Source organism: Nicotiana tabacum, chromosome 10, assembly GCF_000715075.1.
Source record: "Nicotiana tabacum cultivar K326 chromosome 10, ASM71507v2, whole genome shotgun sequence".
Lineage (NCBI taxonomy): Eukaryota > Viridiplantae > Streptophyta > Magnoliopsida > Solanales > Solanaceae > Nicotiana > Nicotiana tabacum.
The window spans coordinates 88,715,582-88,737,888 of NC_134089.1; the positions used below are offsets into that span (position 1 = coordinate 88,715,582).

General features: G+C 33.7%; 1 protein-coding gene across 4 annotated transcripts; it reads right to left on the minus strand.

The window, feature by feature from the left end:
* Positions 1 to 5,924: 5,924 nt before the first annotated feature.
* LOC107823398 (ERBB-3 BINDING PROTEIN 1) lies at positions 5,925 to 19,126 on the minus strand. 4 transcript variants are annotated; one of them, XM_075223101.1, is made up of 10 exons: positions 18,932 to 19,126; positions 18,080 to 18,168; positions 16,371 to 16,449; positions 12,965 to 13,049; positions 12,749 to 12,882; positions 8,307 to 8,522; positions 7,867 to 8,003; positions 7,676 to 7,767; positions 7,197 to 7,364; positions 5,925 to 6,417 (listed from the first exon to the last, which is right to left on the minus strand). In XM_075223101.1, exons 5-10 carry the CDS (start codon positions 12,767 to 12,769, stop codon positions 6,329 to 6,331), a joined length of 723 nt encoding a protein of 240 aa, XP_075079202.1. In that variant the 5' UTR covers positions 12,770 to 12,882; positions 12,965 to 13,049; positions 16,371 to 16,449; positions 18,080 to 18,168; positions 18,932 to 19,126; the 3' UTR covers positions 5,925 to 6,328. The 4 variants fall into 4 exon arrangements, with proteins under 4 accessions (XP_075079202.1, XP_016505519.1, XP_016505517.1 ...); XM_016650033.2 differs by having other exon boundaries at positions 5,925 to 6,420; XM_016650031.2 differs by having other exon boundaries at positions 12,729 to 12,882.
* Between the last annotated feature and the right edge of the window lie 3,181 nt (positions 19,127 to 22,307).

Consider the following 22,307-nt stretch of genomic DNA (forward strand, 5'->3'; position numbering starts at 1 on the left):
GTGGAAATCAGCAGCAAAAGAAACAGGACTAGCAATAGCAGCAGGACAGGGCAGCAGCAAAACAAAACGAACAGCAGAAAAGGCTCAAGTGCAGAAATGCAACTATGGCCAATAGAAAGAAATAGCCAAATGAGAGCACAACCCAGTGGAATAGAATCAAGAACTCCAAGCAGACCAAACCAGTAGTGAACCAATGGAAAACACTTGACTAAGTAGACACAACTGGAACTTCAAACAATCAGAGTTGATTTCAACGAGTTAAACAACTGAAAACCCAAATAACAAATAGGAAGAAACAATTTCTGATTGTAGATTGTATAATTTCTGTATCTCTTTGTATGTCTTTCAAGCTTTCTCTTTCAACACTCCTCACAGTGTGTTCCCCTTTCCTTTATTTTCTGATCTCCTCTCCCCTCTAATTCTGTATTTGCTCCTATGCCTCACTCCCTTTTTTAGCTCTCTCGCTCCCTTCCTCTAATTCTGTATCTCCTCCCCTTTTATAAGCCTCGACACCATCTCTTTTAACAGCCTCCTTTCCAAATGTCACAGTACCCCTCCCATGTGTCTTTTACCTTTTCAGATCCCAATTAGTTATTTAAGTATATAACCCCATCCATATTCCCTGGCAGGCTTTCCTTTCCTATTTTATTAACTAAAAGCAAGCATGGACAGTAGAATATATCTGACAGCATATGCTGTCAAACAATTTTTTTTAAAAATCAAAAGCCTTCCTATGCAGGAAAACAGGCTGTGCACAATGCACATGCTGTGCACAAGTGCACATGCCATCAACTCAGATTTCAATTAACAGACCAAGCCTTAGGTTTCTGAAATCACATTAACAGCTATAAGTACCTGGACTTGGTTCTTAATTGATTCAGGCAAATGTTCAACAGAAGCAAGTCAATTTGTTATTGTTCGGACAGTTGAAACTAATTGACGACATATGTCGACTCGACTATATTAATCATAACACATACAACCGTAACCAAAAATCAGACATTCAAAGTATAGGGCAACATGACTTGAATTGTACTGGCTAAACAAAATTATACTTCGAGGGATCAGTTAATCAAAACAAATTTGGAACACAACCAATACACATGCCTTATCAGAACAGGAGGGGAGGGATTCAGGCAAATCCAGAGGTTCAAACAAAGTGGACAAACAAAAGTTGATAAAATTAAAACAAATATGAACAGTCTTTTAAAACAAATCACACGGCTAGAAACAAATAAAGGAAAGAAAACAAGACTCACCTCAAATCTTTTTAAGGAACAAATCAGAAAAATCCACCGGTGTTTGAACAGACCTTCTTTAAGGTTGAATGGACTTTTAAACGAAGTGTTTCTCGGGTGAGAAACACCTCGATTAAGGTCCATTAGACCTTAATCTCTTCGTTTTGAACAAAACACGGAACATGCACAGGGAAAACTAGAGTTAAAAAACTTAGATCTGGGATTTGTGTTTCCCTGGTTAGATTCGGACCAAACCAAGTATGGTTTGGTCACGAGGAGGGTCCGGGGAGTGTCTGGTATGAAACTGGGGTTGGTTGGGTTAGATCGAGTTTGACTCGAATCTTCAAATGAAGATTCGAGGACCTGGGGGGTGATTCGAACCAAACGGTTAACAGGTCTATGTTCAGGGTGGTGAGGGGGTTCTATGGTGTTCAAGTGGAGGTCACCGGCGTTCAGGCCGCCGGGTTTTTGGTGAAGGTGTGCAGGGGCGGCTAGGGTTTGAAGGGGATGGGTTTGGTGAAGACGAAGGCGGGGGTGTTGGCTAGGGGGGGCAGGGTATGGTGAATGGTTTATATAGTTAGTGGGTGGGTGAACCTCGACCGTTAGATCAATCTAGATCTACGGTCTGGATCTGAAGGCTTAAATGGAACGGTGTCGTTTTGAGGGTTGAGGGTTGGGGTCGGTCCGGGTAAGATGGGTCGGGTTTATTGATGGGTTATGGGGAATTGATCTTGGCCGTTGATCACTCTGAGATCAACGGCCCAGATCAGGCACGACTCAAACGACGTCGTTTGGACGTCCTGGGCATCAGGTGGCCTGGACCGGGCAGGCTTGGGTCTTGGGCTGTTTGTTTGGGCCAATTTTGTTAAAATTGGCCCAAGTCCGGAAGGGAAGGGGTCTTTTCTTTATTTTTTTTTATTATATTTTTTTTATTTATTTCCTTTTTCTTATTTATTTTAAAACAAAACTAAGCCAAAAAAAAATCAAATTAAAATTAAATACACACTCAAATACAATTATTTGCACACATACTAAAATATTTCAAAACAGGTAAAGTCAAACCAAATAAAATCACGGACGAAAATGCCTATTCATGATTTTCTATTTAACGACCGGATTACGGTTTGAATTATGCAGGACACATATTTTTTTTGAATTTTATTTTAATGAAGTAAATAAATAAAAATGGGTCAAAGTCACAAATAAATCAATAAGGTGCCGCACAGAAATCCGAAAATTATACAGCAGGGCCAATTATATTTTTTTTTAATTCTTTTTGGAGCGATTGTCGCGCGAAAATAAAAATCACGTGCTCACAGGTATTATGTCACAAAACCAAAACAATTCGAGAGAGGTAAAAGGTAACAAATTGGGTAAATTTCACAAATGGTCATATAATTATGACTTTTTTTTCACCAAAGTATATATCTTTGTTTTCTCACACAAAAATTATAAAACTTTCACTAACTCACGCAAAAATTATAGTGACCGAAAAACTCAATTTCCCAGTACTATTTTCTTATTCCAGGTTCTTTTATTTTTTCCAATCTAATAAATAATAACACAACTAAAATAGGAAAATATATATATTTTTAGCAGCTCTAAAAAATAATAACTAATAAAAAATATATATTTTATATATTTATGTGTATAATATACATATTTTGGTTAGCGAATGCAATTAGTTTCGGCTGACCGATTAATTTTATATTTTTTCCTTAAAATAGGAATAGACCAACCTAACCTGACACAATACCCATTTACATAAATTAAAATAATACTAAAAATAAATTTTTCCCTCACAAAAAAACTTAATTTGGAATGCATGAAACAACTCTGACAAAAAAAAAAAGTATAATTGGAGTGATCTTAAAACAAGTATGAATATCTTGAAAAGAAAAATAAAAGATTGAAGAATCATATTTTCAAGGATTTACTTTTAGTATTATTTTAATTTATATATATGGTTATTGAGTTGGGTGGGTCATGTCAGGTTGAACCATTCCTATTTTAATTTAATTATTATTTATTAGACTGGAAATAAAAAATATAAAACAATGAAAAGAAAATACTATTGAAAAGTTGTATTTTCTAGTCATTATGATTTTTGTGTGAGTTAGTAGAAGTCTTATAATTTTATGTGAGAAAACATAGTTATATGACTTCCATGGGAAAAAATTGTAATTATATGATACTTTGTGAAATTCAGCCGTAACAAATTGTAGAAAGTTGCTAGTTGCGTCGAAATAATGGTAAAAATTGTTGAATTTGAGGCAGGCTCAAAATCTAATACTATTATGACTCGCACTTCTCAGCAATTCACTCTTCCAGGATTAGTGCCAATTCAGTGTAAAACGGTAAGAGAAAAGACAAGTGGGTTGCTCAAGTGGTGAACATCATTTACTTTCAATCAATAGGTTGTTAAGGTGGGGAACACTTTTCAAATTAAAAAAAAAACGTAAGTAAGAGGAAAATGATTACTTTTCAGAAACAATTACAACAAATTCTCTTAAGGCTGACAAACAGTTTTTCGCTCTAATAAAATTCCTTCGACCCTTATTAAAATTTCATCAGAGTACGTAGATAACACACACACACACATTTGCGATATAGGCTTCAGTCACACCATAGCCTAGCCTGAGGTTGTTGGAGAACTAACTGCAGCAACACTTGTAATCCATCATTCTTTTTCTACATTGTGAACATTCAAAACAGACATATTTGCACAATTTGGTAACTTACTTGAGTTGTAGTTCCAGGAAGAACCTAGAATACATTTTCAGGAAAATCCAGTCCTTTTCATTACTAGAAATTCGACAAAAAATGACCAAAAAAAACAACCAAAGTTGGTCGGTAATGGTCAATAACAGTCCAGAACGTGACCATTTATGTGTGGGCGGTATTTTGATGGTCGGAAGGGCATACCCACCAAAGTTGATCGGAATTTAACAAACCGGCAAAAGTTGGTCGGTTTTTTCCGACCAAAGTTGGTCGGTATTTTAATTATGTAATCAAAAGATTCATCATCTGGGAATCGAACCGGGGTCTGTACTGTGGCAGGATACTATTCTACCACTAGACCATTTGTGCATTTTATTTTAAGACTGTCTTTTATTTGATTTATACTCTTTAATTATATTTTCGCACGAAAGTAACCGTCTAAAGTTTGGTCGGTTTCTTAAATATTAGTTTTAATTTATTTTAAGTGAAAAACCGACCAGAGTTGGTCGGTTTCTTGAAAAATAAATTTTGCGAGACTCAAAAATAGTTTCCCGCATTTTTGCACCAAAGAAAACCGATCAAAGTTGGTCTGTTTCGTAAAAAAAATTTAAAAAATAAAATATTTTGAAAAACCGACCAAACTTTTGTCGGTTTTTAACCGGTTTTTTGATGGTAGACCGTGATCAGTTTTTGCCGAATTTCTAGTAGTGTTTGTCCAAACCTTGTATATACATTATTATTAAATACACTAAATGTTCATAAATATGTTTTTATTGAATTTTATTTGATGCCTTTATAAGATTAGGAACGAATTTATTCGAGACAAAGTGGGAGTGGCCCCCGTGGAAAACAAGATGCGGGAGTTGAGTCTGAGATGGTTCGGGCACGTGCAAAGGAGGAATACAGATGCTCCTGTTAGGAGGTGTGAGTGGTTCGTCATGGCAGCGCTGAAAAGGGGTAGATAAAGGCCGAAGAAGTATTGGGGAGAGGTGATTAAGCAGGATATGACGCTACTTCAACTCACTGAGATATGACCCGGAATAAAAGGGTGTGGGGGTCTAAGATTAAGGTAGTTGGCTAGTAAGTAGTCGAGAGTTCTCCGTTCTTTTTTAATAGTATTAGTACTTAGTAGCTCCCTTGTTTTTCTCGTATTTTTTGACCTCCAGTATTTGCTTATTGTTTGCTCTGTGTATCGTATTTTCCAATTTGTTACTATTTGATGCTATTTTATCTTTTACATGTTGTTGTTGTAAATGTACTTGTCTTTTCCCCTTATCGTCTTTTGTCCCCCTAATCTTTCTTTTTCGTCTTCTTCCTTTCTCTCTTTTCTATTGATTATATTATGAGATTTTTTCCCCACATTGAATGTAATTATGTTCTAGTTATTTACAACTACTAGAATTATCCTTCACTGTTTTATTAGGAAAAGATGACATGTCCCCTCCCCCAAATTATGATTACTTGTTAGACTCTTTTAATCTTGACCTTAAGAGCGATAAGCAAAATACATTTAGGAAAACATGGGCGATTATGTAGTTTAGCTGTACGAGCCCATTAAATACATGAACATTAAAAAGTGAAGAAAGCAAAATACATTTCAATTAACTACAAATTTAAACGAATATGATGACCACCAACTGATTCTACTAATTAATAAAAGAAATCTTAAACTGCGATGGGGACCAACAATGTAACAGATCAAGAAAGAAATAGGGATTACTGTGTTGAAGCTCATGCCATCTCTTCTTTTCAGTTGCCAAGTTAAATCACTCATTTTAAAAAGTGCTGTTTCGTTTATTCACTTTAATAAAACAATGGCACTTGCTCTGTCTTTTTGTAGGGTCCCTGCAATGTGCACTCTCTTTCGCAAATAGAATCAGAGAACTCTCATTTATATATATCCATCCTTCTTTCTTTTGTTATGTCATAGCCTCAATTATTTCTATCGGAGCCGACCAACACAAGGGCAAGATATAAGTCTATCCACTAAAGTAACAAATGAGGAAATATCATCTTGTCACTTTTGCTTCAACTAGAGTTTTAACTTTAAAACGCACAATTCTCTTCCCACTTCAGTGACCACTAGACCACACAGTGCACCAACCCTCGCGTATCCAACTTCAAAAGTGAGAAGAGTACAGCACACCCATTGAAGCTTTGGACAATAAAAGCATTAGAAAATTGAAAACCCCACTGGATAATTTAACAAGACAAAAGTCTCCGGACAAAGAACTGTCTTGTATAGCAAAAAGGCCACAATAAAGGTCCAAAACGACCTCATTAATCCTAGATCAAATAACAATGAGAACCAAATAGTTCTTGGAATTGAATCAATCAAGCACCATCAACTTGTTAAGATTCAGCAACAATTATTTCTCCTTCCATAGGTTGAGACTCTGCAACATTCCATTCAGTAACATTTCACCCACCAACTTATATTCCAGTGACATTTTCTCAGCTGCTAATCAAAGGATAGAGAATCAGTGATCATGAGAATTCAATGAGTTATTGATCACTACAAATTAGTCTTAATCATAAGCAAGTGGAAGTCAATAAAGAATAAATAGAGAGTTCTTTATGTATACAAGACTCTGATTGGTTGTAATTTCACGAGGTTGTATATAATCCAATGTTCCGATAAAATCTTCACTGCCCACGTAGCTCCATTCTAATTCATCAAGAATCAATATTACGTAAAATAAAATTAAAAAGGAACAATAGCACTTTTGGTCACTAAGTTATTGGTATATTCTACTTTTGATCCTTGGTATACGTAATATTGATCCTTTTGATATAACTACCAAGGTACCATCCCTAGATCCCACTTGTGGGATTTGTTGATCCTTCTGATATACGACTCAGCATATTTAACCTTAAATTAATTAAAGTGAGCATTTTGGTCCTTTCATGTCTAAAATATGTTACATTTGGACTATTCATGAATAATATTAATGTCAAATATGAAGTAAAGGTTACTCCAATACTTAATGACAAAGTGCAATTAACTCAATTAAAAAAGAAAAAAAGCACTAGAAACGTTCTCTATATTAACTGCCGGCACATAAATTTCTGACAACACTAAACGACGTAACGCACTAAAACTAACAAAACTCAATCCAACCTAACTGATATCATCTACCTATGTTGTCAAGTGTTACTACTACATTTATCTCCAACAACATGCTTGTGTTATGACAACCTAAACACTACATTACTTCAGTTATTTTTCAAATGTACCTTTCTTTTTCTTCTTGGTCTTCACAGGTAAGGCTAGCCAGGTCTTGATTTCAGGCTCATTGTCTATTGTCTTCGCAGGTGTCAGCTCCTGGATAGCATGAGATGTGATCCTATCTGGCCCATTAGGCATCAATAGCACAGTGAATTTTATGTGAGCAACCAAATCACCTGCATAAAGTTTGCAAGTACAAGGGACATTACCGGAATATGATGACAACACAGAAAAGAAATGAGAGATAATTACATTTTTGGGCCCCTCAAAAGAATAATAGCCAGTAAATGTAGAGGTTTTGTATTTTAAATACACACATAATCAGTGTATATGTTTTGTATATTTGGGTAGCGACCTTATTTAATTTCCGTCGACGGCCAAACATGACCCAAATTACAGCAGCTTAAGCATATGGAGTTATGGTGTAGAACAGAGAGGTGAAATATTTTATTTTTTTAAATGCAAAGCGCTAAAATATTTTACGGACCAGGTTTCTCATGTAGAACAGGATATGGCTGCAAAAGTTCATGTTTAACGCATTCGACTAGTCCCACACGAGCTCTTTTCTCCTCCAAATCCCTGTTATGAAGAACAAGGATACAACATGATAATCATGAAACAACTATACTTACTACGGCACAATTCGTTAAAAAGAAAAAAATTGAAAATCATGACAACCTTGCTGTAAATGGCATGATAGGGACCTTCTGACTGATTTCTCTGAAGATAACCCTCGATGCTTTCATCTTCAGGTTGTAGCTTTTATCTACAGCTCTCTTGTAGATGGTTGTTTGTTTCCCGTCCAACAATATTGGCTGCGAAATTTGAATGGCACAAGAAAGTAAATACTTGTGAGATTTTCACTGGGATAATTCCATTTTTGGACCGCTCAAAAAATTAATAGCCAGCAAATGCATAGGTTTTGTATATCAAGTATAAATATACATATAGTATACATAAATATACAAATATACATAATAAGTGTGTATGTTCTGTATATTCTGGCTAACGGACGTAAATAGCTTCGGCCGACGGGCCAAAAACGAGAAAAGCCCATTTTCAATTGATAAGTTTTGGTTTCCATGTAATTGTCCGGCCTCAAAGTTTCAACATTTTACCTTTCCTTCACCGGTGCTTGTAACAATGTTAACCGAATAGACCTCATTCTCCTCAAACTCTGCATCGTCTACTCTGGTATCAGGATTGGACACACTTGAGACGACTTTGTTTCCGTCAATCACAAACTGCTTCATTTGATGGCTCAAAACACCCTCAACGATCTTGCAGTCATATGCTGCAGCAACTTTCTGAATAGCTTCTGTTACATCCGATTTCTGCAACGTCAAAGAAACTGAGCAACAAATATCTAACAGAAACTAGTCGCTATAACAACAGTAGCTAGAAAAGAACTACTGGGATGAACTGTCAAAACAACAAGCATAAGATAAAAGGCAAGTCGTCATTAATCTTGAACTTAAATCCACCTATGTAGTATTTTCAAAACACTCAAACAAGACCAAGGCATAAATAATTAACTCACACAGCATATTGAGGCAACTAGGAGGGGATAATAGCAGTCTCAAACGTGATATATTATTAATTAGGGAACATTTCTTCCTTTAATGTGTCTTATAAGATACTCTCTCCGGTTCACAATAAGTGTCCAATTTGCTTTTAGCACGCCCATTAAGAAAATACTAAATTCTATACAAAAATACCTACTATGACTAAACTACCCCTAATTAAACATTTAATGTGAGTGAGGAGTAAGAAAACTTTTTAGGGATATGTACATAGCGGTTATTTTGTAAAAACAAATTGAATTCTTTCTTGATTACATAACTTGACACTTATTTTGAACCAAAATGAAAAAGCAAATTGATCACTTATTGTGAACCGGAGGGAGTAGTAAATAAACTAAAAGTAAATAAGTTAAATATATATAAAAATAATTAAAACAAATCACTAAATAATAATATTAGAAGCTTTCTAAAAAGTCTAAAAACATATCCTTAACTAGTGCTATCACCTATATGAATCTTTTTCTTCCATTGTGTCTTATCTTTAGCTAAATACACTCTTATTTTAAGAAACAAGTTCACACTTTTAAAACATGATCATATAACCATAAGTCACCACTGCTTAATGACTACTCGCGCATTAGGCACTTCCAACTAAATGATCTTTTTTCCCAAGACTTGAGACAGTAAAGGTCTTGCTTCTAGAGCTAGGATCAAGATTCAAGCCAAACAAATCTTGATTTTCAAATTTCACTTTGATGCTCAAGTTTGAACTTCAAATCCACTTTCCTAGCACAATCAGGCTGGGCAGATGGCAATAAACATCCTCCAAGCAGCACTTAACAGACTTACCCATATATTCATCACATTCCTTCTATCTAATCAAGCCCACCTAAAGGCTAAAACCTATGTTGCTCGGACTCTCCAAAAATGCAGTACTTTTGAAGAATCTGATACGCACCCGTCAACATTTTGATAAGATAGATAACAATATTTTGAGGTAAAAGTGTAAAACACACAACTAATCTTTAGCAACTGGCACTTGACCCGCATTGTTACTCCTGCAGTCTCCATAAGGGAATGATAATTGTTACTGTGAACCGTCCTATACATATAAGTGGTGGTAACTAAAGTTTGAAAAGCTCGACTTGACGCAAGATAACGTTTCCCGACTCTTCCATTATATAACATCAAATATTCTAGCGTGCCAGAATAAGAAAGAGTTAGATTACACATTACCTTCCTTCCTGGTTTCACAAGCCTCACAGTAACTTCAGCCGCTGTATTAGCAGCTGCAACTACATCAGCAGCTCTACCAGTAACAGGTCCTCCCTGGATCACATGCGTATGAGCAACTACAGCAATAAAGCCATCTATATGATGTTGAAGTTTGGCAAAATGCCAAAGTCCCACATTGGTTGGGAGTTAAGTTTGGGGGGGATTTTTCCCCTATAAAAGAAGGCCTAATGTTTAGGATTGAAACACACTTCTCATTTGCCTTCTCATCTGTTTAAGGCATTTGTATCTTCTCTCTTTAGTATTATTTCACTTGTATTTTTGGAGTGGAATAAAATATTGGTTGTGTCCGAGGAGTAGGCAAAATTAGCCGAACCTCGTAAATTCTGGTGTTCCCTTTATTATTGCTTTATTGTCTTATTTATTATTTGGTGGCTGTCATAATTTTTGGTATAGTAGTTGTGACTTATTCACACTATATACATTTGGCTTCCGCAACAATTGGTATCAGAGCCAAGGTACTGTCTAAGTATGCTCTGTGGTTGCAGCATAGTCTGATCTTCCACATCAGAAAAGATTTATCTTGGTAACTGAGTCAAGGTTCTGTCTGAGTATGCTCTGTAGTTGCAGCTTAGTCTGATCTTCTACATCAGAAAGGAAATAATCTTGATTTGTGTCGTCAGCTATTAAATAATATTTGTGTCAAATATGGGGGACAATAAACAAGAAGAATCTACATCAAGTGTCAACAATACGTCATCATTGGCATCTTCGCTTATGACAAGAATTGTGTCAAATGCGAAATTTGCGGTAGAAATTTTTGACGGGTCCGGACATTTTGGGATGTGGCAAGGCGAGGTTCTAGATGTCCTTTTTCAACAAGGGCTAGATCTGGCCATTGAAGAAAAGAAACCAGATGTTATTGGAGAAGAAGATTGGAGAATTATCAACCGTGTTGCTTGCGGTACCATTCGATCCTACCTTGCTAGAGAGCAGAAATATCCATACACAAAGGAAACTTCTGCAAGTAAATTATGGAAAGCACTGGAGGATAAATTTTTGAAGAAAAACAGTCAAAATAAATTGTACATGAAGAAGAGACTGTTTCACTTCACCTATGTTCCTGGTACCACGATGAATGAACATATCACCAGTTTCAATAAGTTGGTCACAGATTTGCAAAATATGGATACAACTTATGATGATGGTGACTTGGCCTTAATGTTGTTGGCGTCACTTCCTGATGAGTACGAGCACCTTGAAACTACTCTACTCCATGGAAATGATGAAATTTCTCTCAGAGAAGTTTGTTCAGCTTTGTACAGCTATGAACAAAGAAAGCGAGAAAAACAGAAGGGCGGAGAAGGAGAAGCACTGTTTGTGAGGGGTCGTCCTCAAAATCAAACGAGGACAAAGAAGGGAAGAACCAAGTTTATCATGCAAGGACGAAGCACATTGATGTTCGGTATCATTTCGTACGCGAAATCATAGAAGAAGGTGGAGTCACGGTGAAGAAAATTCATACTACAGAGAATCCTGCTGATATGCTGACAAAGGTGGTGACTGCGGTCAAGTTTCAACATTGTTTGGATTTGATCAACATTGTTGAACACTGAAGATTGAAGATGAAGACACAACCAAAATTTGTTATTGAGAGAGAATTGAAAATGTGGAATTTTGCCAAGGTGGAGATTTGTTGAAGTTTGGCAAAATGCCAAAGTCCCACATTGGTTGGGAGTTAAGTTTGGGGGGATTTTTCCCCTATAAAAGAAGGCCTAATGTTTAGGATTGAAACACACCTCTCATTTGCCTTCTCATCTGTTTAAGGCATTTGTATCTTCTCTCTTTAGTATTATTTCACTTGTATTTTTGGAGTGGAATAAAATATTGGTTGTGTCCGAGGAGTAGGCAAAATTAGCCGAACCTCGTAAATTCTGGTGTTCCCTTTATTATTGCTTTATTGTCTTATTTATTATTTGGTGGCTGTCATAATTTTTGGTATAGTAGTTGTGACTTATTCACACTATATACATTTGGCTTCCGCAACATATATAACCTAAATTACAATTCCAAAGGTAATTAATTGACAAGTGAGGTTTGCCCTAGTAGTTGAAAATTTCCACAATTTCAGGAGGTCGAGTGGATGAGGGTTTGACTGATCAGCATTAAACAATTAAACCTTAAGGGGTCGTTAGGTCACTGGTTAAGAAGTGAGTTATTCGTGTATTGAAACCAGCATAACCAATTCTATATTTGGTAGTATTTAGTTGCTATGCATAAAATTCAGCACATCAAGTATGGTGTTTGGTTTCTAGTTTACGACCCCGCATAACTAATACACCCTCCGTCCCAATTTATGCGACACACCCTCTGTTTTAGTTTGCCCCCAAAAGAATATCACCTTTCTATAACTAGAAGCAACTTAACTTTAAAATTACCCTTTTACACTTAATTAAGATGTATAGCCACACAAATGTAACAGTCTAAGGTTTGTTTTAGACCATAAATTTCAAAAGTCTTCCTTTCTTTCTTAAACTTTGTGCCTAGTCAAATGGTGCCATATAAATTGGAACGGAGGGAGTACATGTATAAGTTATGAGAGAATCTATGTATGAATAAGAAATACATGAATAAAATACATGAATAACTAAACCGTGCATAACTCCAACCAACAACCAAACGACCCCTGTAGAGTTACAACTGGATCACAGACTACACGTCTCTTTCCTACCATGCACAATCATTGAAAGAAATTAAATCGCCTCAAAATGCTCTAACTATTACTTGCATTTTCACCATATCACCTTCTTCCAATACTGTCTCATCACTAGACAGTGGAGAAAAATGGCAGACGGTATTGTTAACTGAAATGCAGGTCGGAAATGCCACGCCCCTCTCGATTTTCTTCTTCACGTTCTTGTATATATTCCCTGTTTGCCTGTACCAGGATTCACTCATAAACAGAAACTCGGAAATAGAAAATCTGGCTGAGAAGATATAAAAAAGAGAAATGCTCATACTCTTTGATAAAGGCATCTCCTTTTTCACAAAGATCAACTATCTTAGCTTTTGTCTTGCATTCAGACACCACTAGCTGCATAGCCTCTGCAGAATCAATAGCAAAATATTTTTTTTGAAACTGGTAACTGTATAAATCAATAGCAAAATATCAGAAAAATCTAATGATAAATTGACATAAATAGCCGCCCACCAAAATAATAGTTTGTATAATTTTTGTATATTATTAATGACTTAATGTAATATTATACATAACATATGTACATTTTTATACAAAATAGTGTATGTTTTTGTATATTCGGCTAGCAAATGTAACTATTTTTGGTTGACCGGCCAAATGTGTAACTTGCCCAAATTTATTACCAACTTTGTTTTATTTTATCATTACTAATTGGGTGTCAAACTGTTTATTTTCTTCTTCCTCTTTTGATAAAATACTATTTGTGGAACCAACCTATTCTTTTACTACCATCTTTTATATAGTTGAATATTTTTTAGCACAAAAGTTTGTAACATTAGCAGTGATTTTCAGTTATCAGATAACCCAAAAATAGAAATGCCATTTTCAGGGGACAATGTTCAATCCAAAAATCAAAAGGTGTATACAGAAAACATGAAAATATCCTATTTTTGACAAACAACAAAGCAAAAAATGGAAACATGTCTTTTATTACCATCTTTTACATAATTTGAATATTTTTTAGTACAAAGTTTGGCAACATTAACAGTGATTTTCAGTTATCAGATTACTTAAATAGAGAAACCCCATTTTCGAGGGGACAATTCTCAATCCAAAAACCAAAAAGGGTATAAAAAACATATAAATATTCTATCTTGGCAAGAAAATGACAAAAAAAGAATGAGATAAATAATATTAACTGTTGACAATTTCGGCAGCACTCTTATACTTAGTAAAAGGTTAAATGTGCTTAACCAAATAACGAGTCCATTACTCAAATGGTCACTCAACTATCCTAAATTATCTGCTAAAGTTACTTTTCTTTCGTTTGTAACAACAAAGTCACTAAACTATGCCTATAGGCTATAGCACTCAGAAGGTCACTCAACTAGATTTTCCAAATTTTTGATTGTGAAATACCTATTTTACCCTCTAAATTATCAATTTTTTTAACTTTTTAAATATTATAATTTGTTCTCTTCTTAATCTACATTGTGGGCTATAGAATAAATATATTTTATTTATAAAATAAAAAAATAGTTTTCAACTCATATAATGACAGAATAATAATATAATTGAGCATAACTTTCAAGAATATATAATGTATATTATAAAAATACCTTTATTTAAATAACTATTTTTATATTACATGCATGGAATATATATTTTACAACCTTTATTTTCTTTCATTCTCAATTGTGTAAATAAATTTTTGAATTTTTATTGCTAATATTAAAATTATTATTACGAACAAATTATTCTAATTAATTTTTCTTACTATGCTTATTATTTTGTTATTCCGGCATTATATATGCTTAAATGCTTTTTATTTTTTTAATTTATAAATAAAATTTATTTATTCTATAGGTAAGTCCATAATATAAATTAAAAAAAGAAAAATCATAATATTAAAAACGTTTTTAAAAAAAGAATATAAATGTTTATAATTTAGAGAGTAAAATAGGTATTTGGCAACCCAAAATTTGAAAAATCTAGTTGAGTGAACTTTTGAGTGCTATATGTATAGTTAAGACTTTGTTGTTACAAATGAAAGAAAAGTAACTTTAGCCGATAATTTGGGATAGGTGAGTGACCATTTGAGTAATGGACTCACCAAATATAACAAGGACATTATCAAAATCATCAATAATCAAGGGACCAAAAGTGCAATTATCCCTTTTAGCAGTGATTTTGATTTTTCAGTTATCAGATAACCCCAAAAGAGAAACACCATTAAAGGGCAATTTTCAATCCAAGAATCAAAAGGGGTGTCCAGAAAACATGTAAATATTCTATCTTTAACACAAAAAGGTACAAATTGATAAAAAATAATGAGATAAAGAATATTAACTGTTCTTTACTACCAACTTTTACATAATTTGAATACTTCTTAGTACAAAAGTTGGCAACATTAGCAGTGATTTTCAGTAATCAGACAGCCCAAATAGAGAAATCCCATTTTAAGGGTGAAAATTTTCAATCCAAGAATCAAAAGGGGTACATAAAAAACATGTAAATATTCTATCTTTAACACAAAAAAGGCAAAAAATGACAAAAAAGAATGAGATAAAGAAGAATATTAATTGTTGAGTGTTGACGATTTTAGCAGCACCCTTATACTTAGTAACATCAGCAGTGTTTTTCAATAACCCAAATAGAGAAACCCCATTTTTAGGGGAACAATTTTCAATCCAAGAATCAAAAAGGGTATACAAAAACATGTAAATATTCTATCTTTCACATACAAAAAGCAGAAAATGACAAAAAAAGAATGGGATAAAGAATACTTATGGTTGACGATTTCAGCAGCACAGGGGTGGATTTATAGGTTATTTAACAGGGTACGCGAACCCATGGTCTCTCCGTCAAATTAGGTATTTTATGTATGTATTTTCTAAAATTGGTTTAATATTATATGTTGACACTCATGCTGAATGGTGCACTTGATTAAATGTTGAGTTATTTACTCAAAGGAACACGTATCGATTCCCACTTAAGTAGTTGTTTTCTCCTTTCTTTAGCAGTGCACCCATATTCTAGAAATCCTAAATTCGCCACTGCAGCAGCACCCTTATACTTCTTAGCAAGTGTGCTTATACACACGGTATACAACATCATACGACATTATACAAACATTATACACTTATGATAAACAATACGTCCACCTTGTATAAAAGTGTATAATAGTGCATAAGAGGTGTTCAAGGAAAAATCAGGCTAAACCAGGTAATTAAGGAAACACAGGGGCTAAACCGGGTAAATATTCTTTCCTAGTAGACCCATAACATAATTTTCCCAAACCCCATTTTCGAGGGGAGAATTTTCAATCCAAAAGTCAAACGGGGTATACAGAAAACATGAAAATATCCTCTCTTTTTAACACTAAATAAAGCAAAAAATGACCAAAAAGAATGAGATAAAGAACAAAAGGGGTTGAAGAATATTAACTATGGAATCAAACTGTTCTTTTACTATGCATTTTACATAGTTTGATTATTTTTTAGTACAAAATTTTGTAACATTAGCAGTCATTTTCAGTTATCAGATAACGCAAATAGAGAAACCCCATTTTCAGGGAGGACATTTTCAATCGAAAAATCAATAGGGGTATACAGAAAACATGTAAAAATTCTATTTTTAACACAACATAAAGAAGAAATTAAATAACAAAAAAAGAATGAGATAAACAAGAATATTAACTGTTGAGGATTTCAGCAGAACTTTTATACCTGGTAACAACTTTTGGACTTGTCAGATCCAATTCCTTCTCTTCTCTCTCGTCGTCCGACATACTTAATCAAATTGGTGCTGAAAAAAGAAAGAAAAAAAAAAAGAAATGAAAATTAAAAAAATGGGAATTAGAAAAGGGAAGAAAGAAACGTTAGAAACAGTGAAAAGGGTCATCGTAAATACATACAGTTTGGTTTCTTGCTGGGATGGAAATGGAGGCGAGAAGGGTTAAGGTAGCGTATTACTATTTACTAGCTTCCATAATAAACATAGCATTAATAATATTTAAAAACGCATGTTTGGCTATTGCGGGAAAAAATTACTCGATTAATAAAGTAAAATTTTATTAGATTAAGATTATATCAAAAGAGGTTTAACATAATATATTTTTCAACTCAAATAGAATATTTATTAGTTTCCGCGTAACAATGATCATCTCCCGTCCAAAAGCTTGTATAATTTAATTGGATTATATTTCTAAATTTTTATTTGCTTGAATATGGCAAAATAAAAGTTTACTATATTTATTTGAGCATCAATTTTGTAATGACTTATACAAAATCACAACGTGTTAGAAACCTATTACTCCTACTAGTGAAGACCGAAGCCCAACGTGAATAAAATTAGATTTTTTTATTATACATCGTGTTACCCTTCTCATTAGGGGCGTGCATTCGATTTATCGATTCGATTTTGATCCTTATCGATAATTACTTATCGATTATCGATTTGTACATATGCTTATTGTTATCGTTTCAATAAGGTTTCGATTTTTTCGATTTCGATTTATCGATTTTTGGGGCTTATCGATTCGGTTATCGATTACACCAATAAGAAAATTTGCGGGATTCCACGGAAAGTATATCGCTATAAACACGCCTAACTAATATGGACAAAAAGAAGCTAATATAAGAAAGATAGAAGGAATTGGCAATATGAAATGACACGAAAGAGGATCTGATGCATATAAAGGATTTTGACATGAAATGACAGGAAAGAGGATCTGATGCATATAAAGGATTACATACATAAACAATATCACTGGATATTAGTTAGATACAATTTGGAACAATTATCCACTCTTGTATATTGTATGATCACCAAATGATACACTTTTTACATCTATGGGAGCACAACTACGTGAAAGGTTCGTTAGGAATCAGTTCTGCAGCCATCGATACTTCTTTAGAAGTGCCAATTGATGTAGAATCTCTCCTAATTGCATCTGTCATTATTCTTGAAAGCCCAAAATTACATAATTTGACAGTGGAGTGCTTATTCCAAGTACTAACTGGTTTCAAACACTTCAGAGTAATTTAGTGAAGCAGAGAGGCCGGAATTTCAATACCACAACAAGTCAACCAGAACCAAAATAAATGCTTAATTAAAAGGGTGAGTTACCTCATATCCTTTTCAAAGAAGCAACTTGACAAAGACAAGCTCAAAAATTACTACAAACAAGTAGAAGCAAAGTCGAACAGAAGAAACAGCTCAAAAACAACTCTAATGAACAAAATCAGCTCCAAAGTTGCAATTTGTACCGCTCTATCGAGCAAGTATGCTTGAATTGAACCACAAGAAATAAAGGTACCCCTATGCAACTGATCGCATAGTTTCTACCACTTGATCAATTTTATCATTTTCAGCCATATGAAGTGAATGAAGAATTATTTTCAGCCATATAAAGTGAATGAAGAATGTAACTTACAGTCTTAAACGAGTTGAATGAAGCAAAGCAAGACGAAGTCAACACTCTTCGCAATTGAATCTCGTCTTAGAGCTGTCAAGTGAGCGCAACTGCAAGTAAAAATTTCAGGTTTTCAGCTTTGGTTTGTATCCACTTAGAAGAACATTAAGAATTAAAAAGGAATTTATATACTCCACTGTCAAATTTGGTTTGTATCCACTTAGAAGAACATTAAGAACTAAAAGTTTCAGGCTTTCAAATTTGATCGAAACTAGTAGAAGTTGAAGTCAAGACAATTTATATACTCTACTGTCAAGGTCAATGTTTCTGTCTCATAAAGATATTATAGCAAAAGGTAGCCATGTGTGGAGACAACAACTTATCACATTACATATAGACAATAAACAGCAAGAAGGTATATTTGTACAAACAAAATCTTCCAAACCATCACTGCAATAATACTTCTCTATCCCAGTAGAGCAAAGTACATACAGACTCTCATCAGCATTATAATCATGTCAACCAAACTAACATTCACCTTAATCATCTTGTTTCTGAACATATCTTTATTCCCTACTGTCATTTCTGGTTTAAATCAAGAAGGGCTTTCTTTAATGTCATGGCTTTCCACTTTTAACTCTTCTTCTTCTCTTCACTTTAATGTCATGTCTCATTGTAGTTGGAGACATTGGAGATTTCTTACAAGTACAAGAACTGAAGACAATACTGGCAAAGTATAGTACTATATTCAATTGATGAATCATAAAACTAGTAATGACTAATAAGAAGGTAATATAATCAATTAGGGGTAGCGTGAACTGACTAGAATAAATCATTCTTAACCAAAAACAAAAACTAATTTCTACATGGTACCTGCCAAGAGCTTTCCGGAAACGACGATAATCAACGGCGACAGTGGCGAGTGGCGATAGAACAGAGCTAGATTTGTACTTTGTAAGCAGAAAGTGAAGACTGAAGAGTCACCTAGTTTTGGATCAACGCACAGTGAAGACTGAAGAGAAGCGGCGCTGAAGAAGGGAGGAAAAATAGGGTTAGCCGGTTAGGGACTCAAGTGAAGGGAAAGGGTAGTATTATAAAATAAGGGCATATTTGTCTTTTTAATATATCTTAGCGGTTTATCGATAAACCGATAATCGAAAAGGACAAAATCGAAATCGATAACTCAGAAAATCGAATCGATTATTTATTATCGGTTTATCGATAAACCGATTTGAATGCACACCCCTACTTTTCATACTGTGATGGGTATGGCTTGCTACTTTTCCAAATTCTTTGTTATTGTTTTTTGCAAGTACCAAAGTGAGATATAAAAAGTAATACAACTTTTAATAAAGGTATTGTGACAATATCAATTGAAACCATTTAAATTGAAATCACTAATTACGTATGCATGTATCCATTATCCAAGGCAAATCAACAAAGAGCAATCACCAAAATCGAGCTATGGGTTCTACGTGTAATTATAAAAATACTTTTAACTATTTTATTTCAAGTATCACTACATGAACTCCAAATAGTTTAGTTACTTTAACTATCTAACAACATTCTTTCTCCCTTTTTCCTCAAATTTTAGTAAAATTTTAGTAAGACAACGAAAACTTTTCGTCTAATAAATATGTATTATTAAAGTTTTCTATTTAGATTTAGGAAGCACTCCCTCCGATTCACAATAAGTGACCTAATTGTTTTTTCATTTTGGTTCAAAATAAGTGTCCAGTTATATAATCAAGACAAAATTCAATTTGTTTTTACGAAATAACTCATATGTACATATCCCTAAAAAGTTTTCTTACTCCCCACATTAAATGTTTAATTAGGGGTAGTTTAGTCATAGTATGTATTTTTGTATAGAATTTAGTATTTTCTTAATGGGCGTGATAAAAGCAAATTGACCACTTATTATTTAATCAAGATAGCTTAAGATTATCCAAATTAAAAAATGGGTTAGGGAATGATGGGCTGAAAAATTAATGGTCCCCCATCTTCTACGTCTACGGTTAATATGCAGACTCCTAACAGAGTTCTCATATTTTCCGAGTGAGGCAAGTATGCTCATATTTAATTAAAAAATGTGGCTGAAATGACTGAAAATATAATACTAATAATAGCCATGTAAAAGTAGGCAAGCATGTTCACATGAAAGAGTATTTTAGGGAATAAACGAAAATATCATAGTTTTTTGGTCAATTCACATTGACCGCAAGCTTCTCTATTCTCCCTTATTAAGCTTAGCACGAGCCCAACATGTTCGGTATTTTGCTATAATTCTTCAATTGTGCTGGTACCAATAAAAATAGTTTTACACATTGAAAATGAAAATAAGTAACCACAAGAAATAGAGTTACATATACAACATAGGCATAATAAGGTATTTTCAGTATGATATATGCAAAAGAAAACATAAAAACACTGTATGCTCTAGTGTTATTTCAATCAACCTTAATCAACAATGTCGTTGATTTGGCCTTGGTTGTAATACATGTAGATACAGTTGATCTCACAACAACATGTGAATCAACACATATGAAGACACATGGAAGAGGAGTGAGGGCTTCTGGTCCTAGTCTTTCATCTGAGTATTAGTGCAATGGATTGGACCAGCTGCACTTAGAAGGAAAAAGAGCAAGAATACAGAGACAATGTTTAAGTCTAAGTCATGGTGTCAAGGGAAGCAAGAGAGCATTCATTTGAATTAGAGCACTAAAACTAATTACCTTCCCGCTATAACGGATGGCAAACTATAACAATCATATACAAAACTGATGAGTATGTGTATTCATGCGTTATGCTGCTAAACTTGCCATTCTATTTTTGATGAAGAAAACTTGTTATTCTTCCCAGAGAAAACAAATGTATATGTGTTTGTTACCCTATTCATTTTTCTTGCAGTTTCTTACCTTTCAGGAAAACACTCCTAGCAATATCAGCTTAGCGACTAATACTTTAATGCTACCTCAGTAAACAAGTGACCAAGTGACCAAGAGCAGGTAAAGACTGAATTATAGTTAAAAGTGTACATTAAATTAGGAATATGCCAAGGGCAAATCTGACCAAAAAAAATAAATACCTCCTTGGTTTTGTGGAACATAAATTACTTTGGACCAATTATTTTGGACTAGAGAGAGTGTACTATGGGATACAGAGTAGTGGAGTAAGCTACTGATCACTTTTGCTCCGCACACAATTGCATGGTTTTAATATAAACTAGTCTTAGGTACGCGCGTTGCGTGTGAAACCTGTCTGAATGAATCTAATTTTTTTGAAATTGTACGTAAATATTATATGAAAAATTGTGTTTGACTAAGAAATAAAAGTTACAGAGAAAAAGTAAGCTCCTGAAAATCATAAACGTCGATCCTATTTAACTAACTCAACAAGAAAGAAATTTTACCCCATAAAAGGTCATCAATTATCTCGGTTAATAGATTCAATTTAAAATTTATCTCGGTTTAATAACTTAATTGTTTAAACTTTACAAATTAGCATGCTTGCTTTTTTGTTTTAGTTAGAACACATAACCTTTGAATATTTAAGAGCTTTTTTCGAAAAATTTTCTTAAAGAGTTATATGTTCGTATGTATTCTTAAGTCCATTCTTTAAGACACATGTCACCTAACTGCTTTTTTTTCTTTCTACTTGCGAACAAATGCAACTCGTTCTTGTTCTTTAACTAATACGAAATACTATATGAATTATTTTTTATATTTTAAATATTGTGTTTGTGGGTTGTCTTCAATATTAAAAAAATAATTAAATTATAATCATGTCTAGTATAAACTTAATTTTTAAATGGTAATAAAATAAACAATATTTTACTAAGGGGTTTTGTGCTTTAAATATTATATAATTCTTTGATAAGTTCTCCCTTAATATAGGAGTTATTGATGATCCATAAATTATTTTAACATATTTTTAGTAATCTATTACCGAAAAAAAAGAATCGAAGATGAAACAAAAAAGATAAAGAACTCAAAAATTAGGAAGAAAGAATAAAAATACATACTTACGTCTGCAGAAGGTATTTCATGGCTACAAATTTCTAGCTATACCAAGTCCTTTATTTTGTCAAACTTTTGCATCTTGCAATGTGAGGTAAACGAATTCTATACTAACGTGGATACCCCTTATTTACAATTAGAATTTTATTGATATAAAAGTTCTTAGTTGATATAAATTTCTAAATATTAGGGTTCTTTAAATAAGGAAATTTTTTAATAAGTAGAATAGA

Excerpts from the sequence above, each read along its gene's own strand:
- LOC107823398 (XM_016650030.2), bottom strand. The coding sequence starts at position 13,044 with ATGCAGCTAGTGGTGTCTGAATGCAAGACAAAAGCTAAGATAGTTGAT. Across the intron at positions 8,523-12,728 it reads GTGATATGGTGAAAATGCAA|AAATCGGATGTAACAGAAGC; the intron begins GTAATAGTTAGA and ends TTGACGTTGCAG. Across the intron at positions 7,768-7,866 it reads ATCATGCCATTTACAGCAAG|GGATTTGGAGGAGAAAAGAG; the intron begins GTTGTCATGATT and ends TCTTCATAACAG.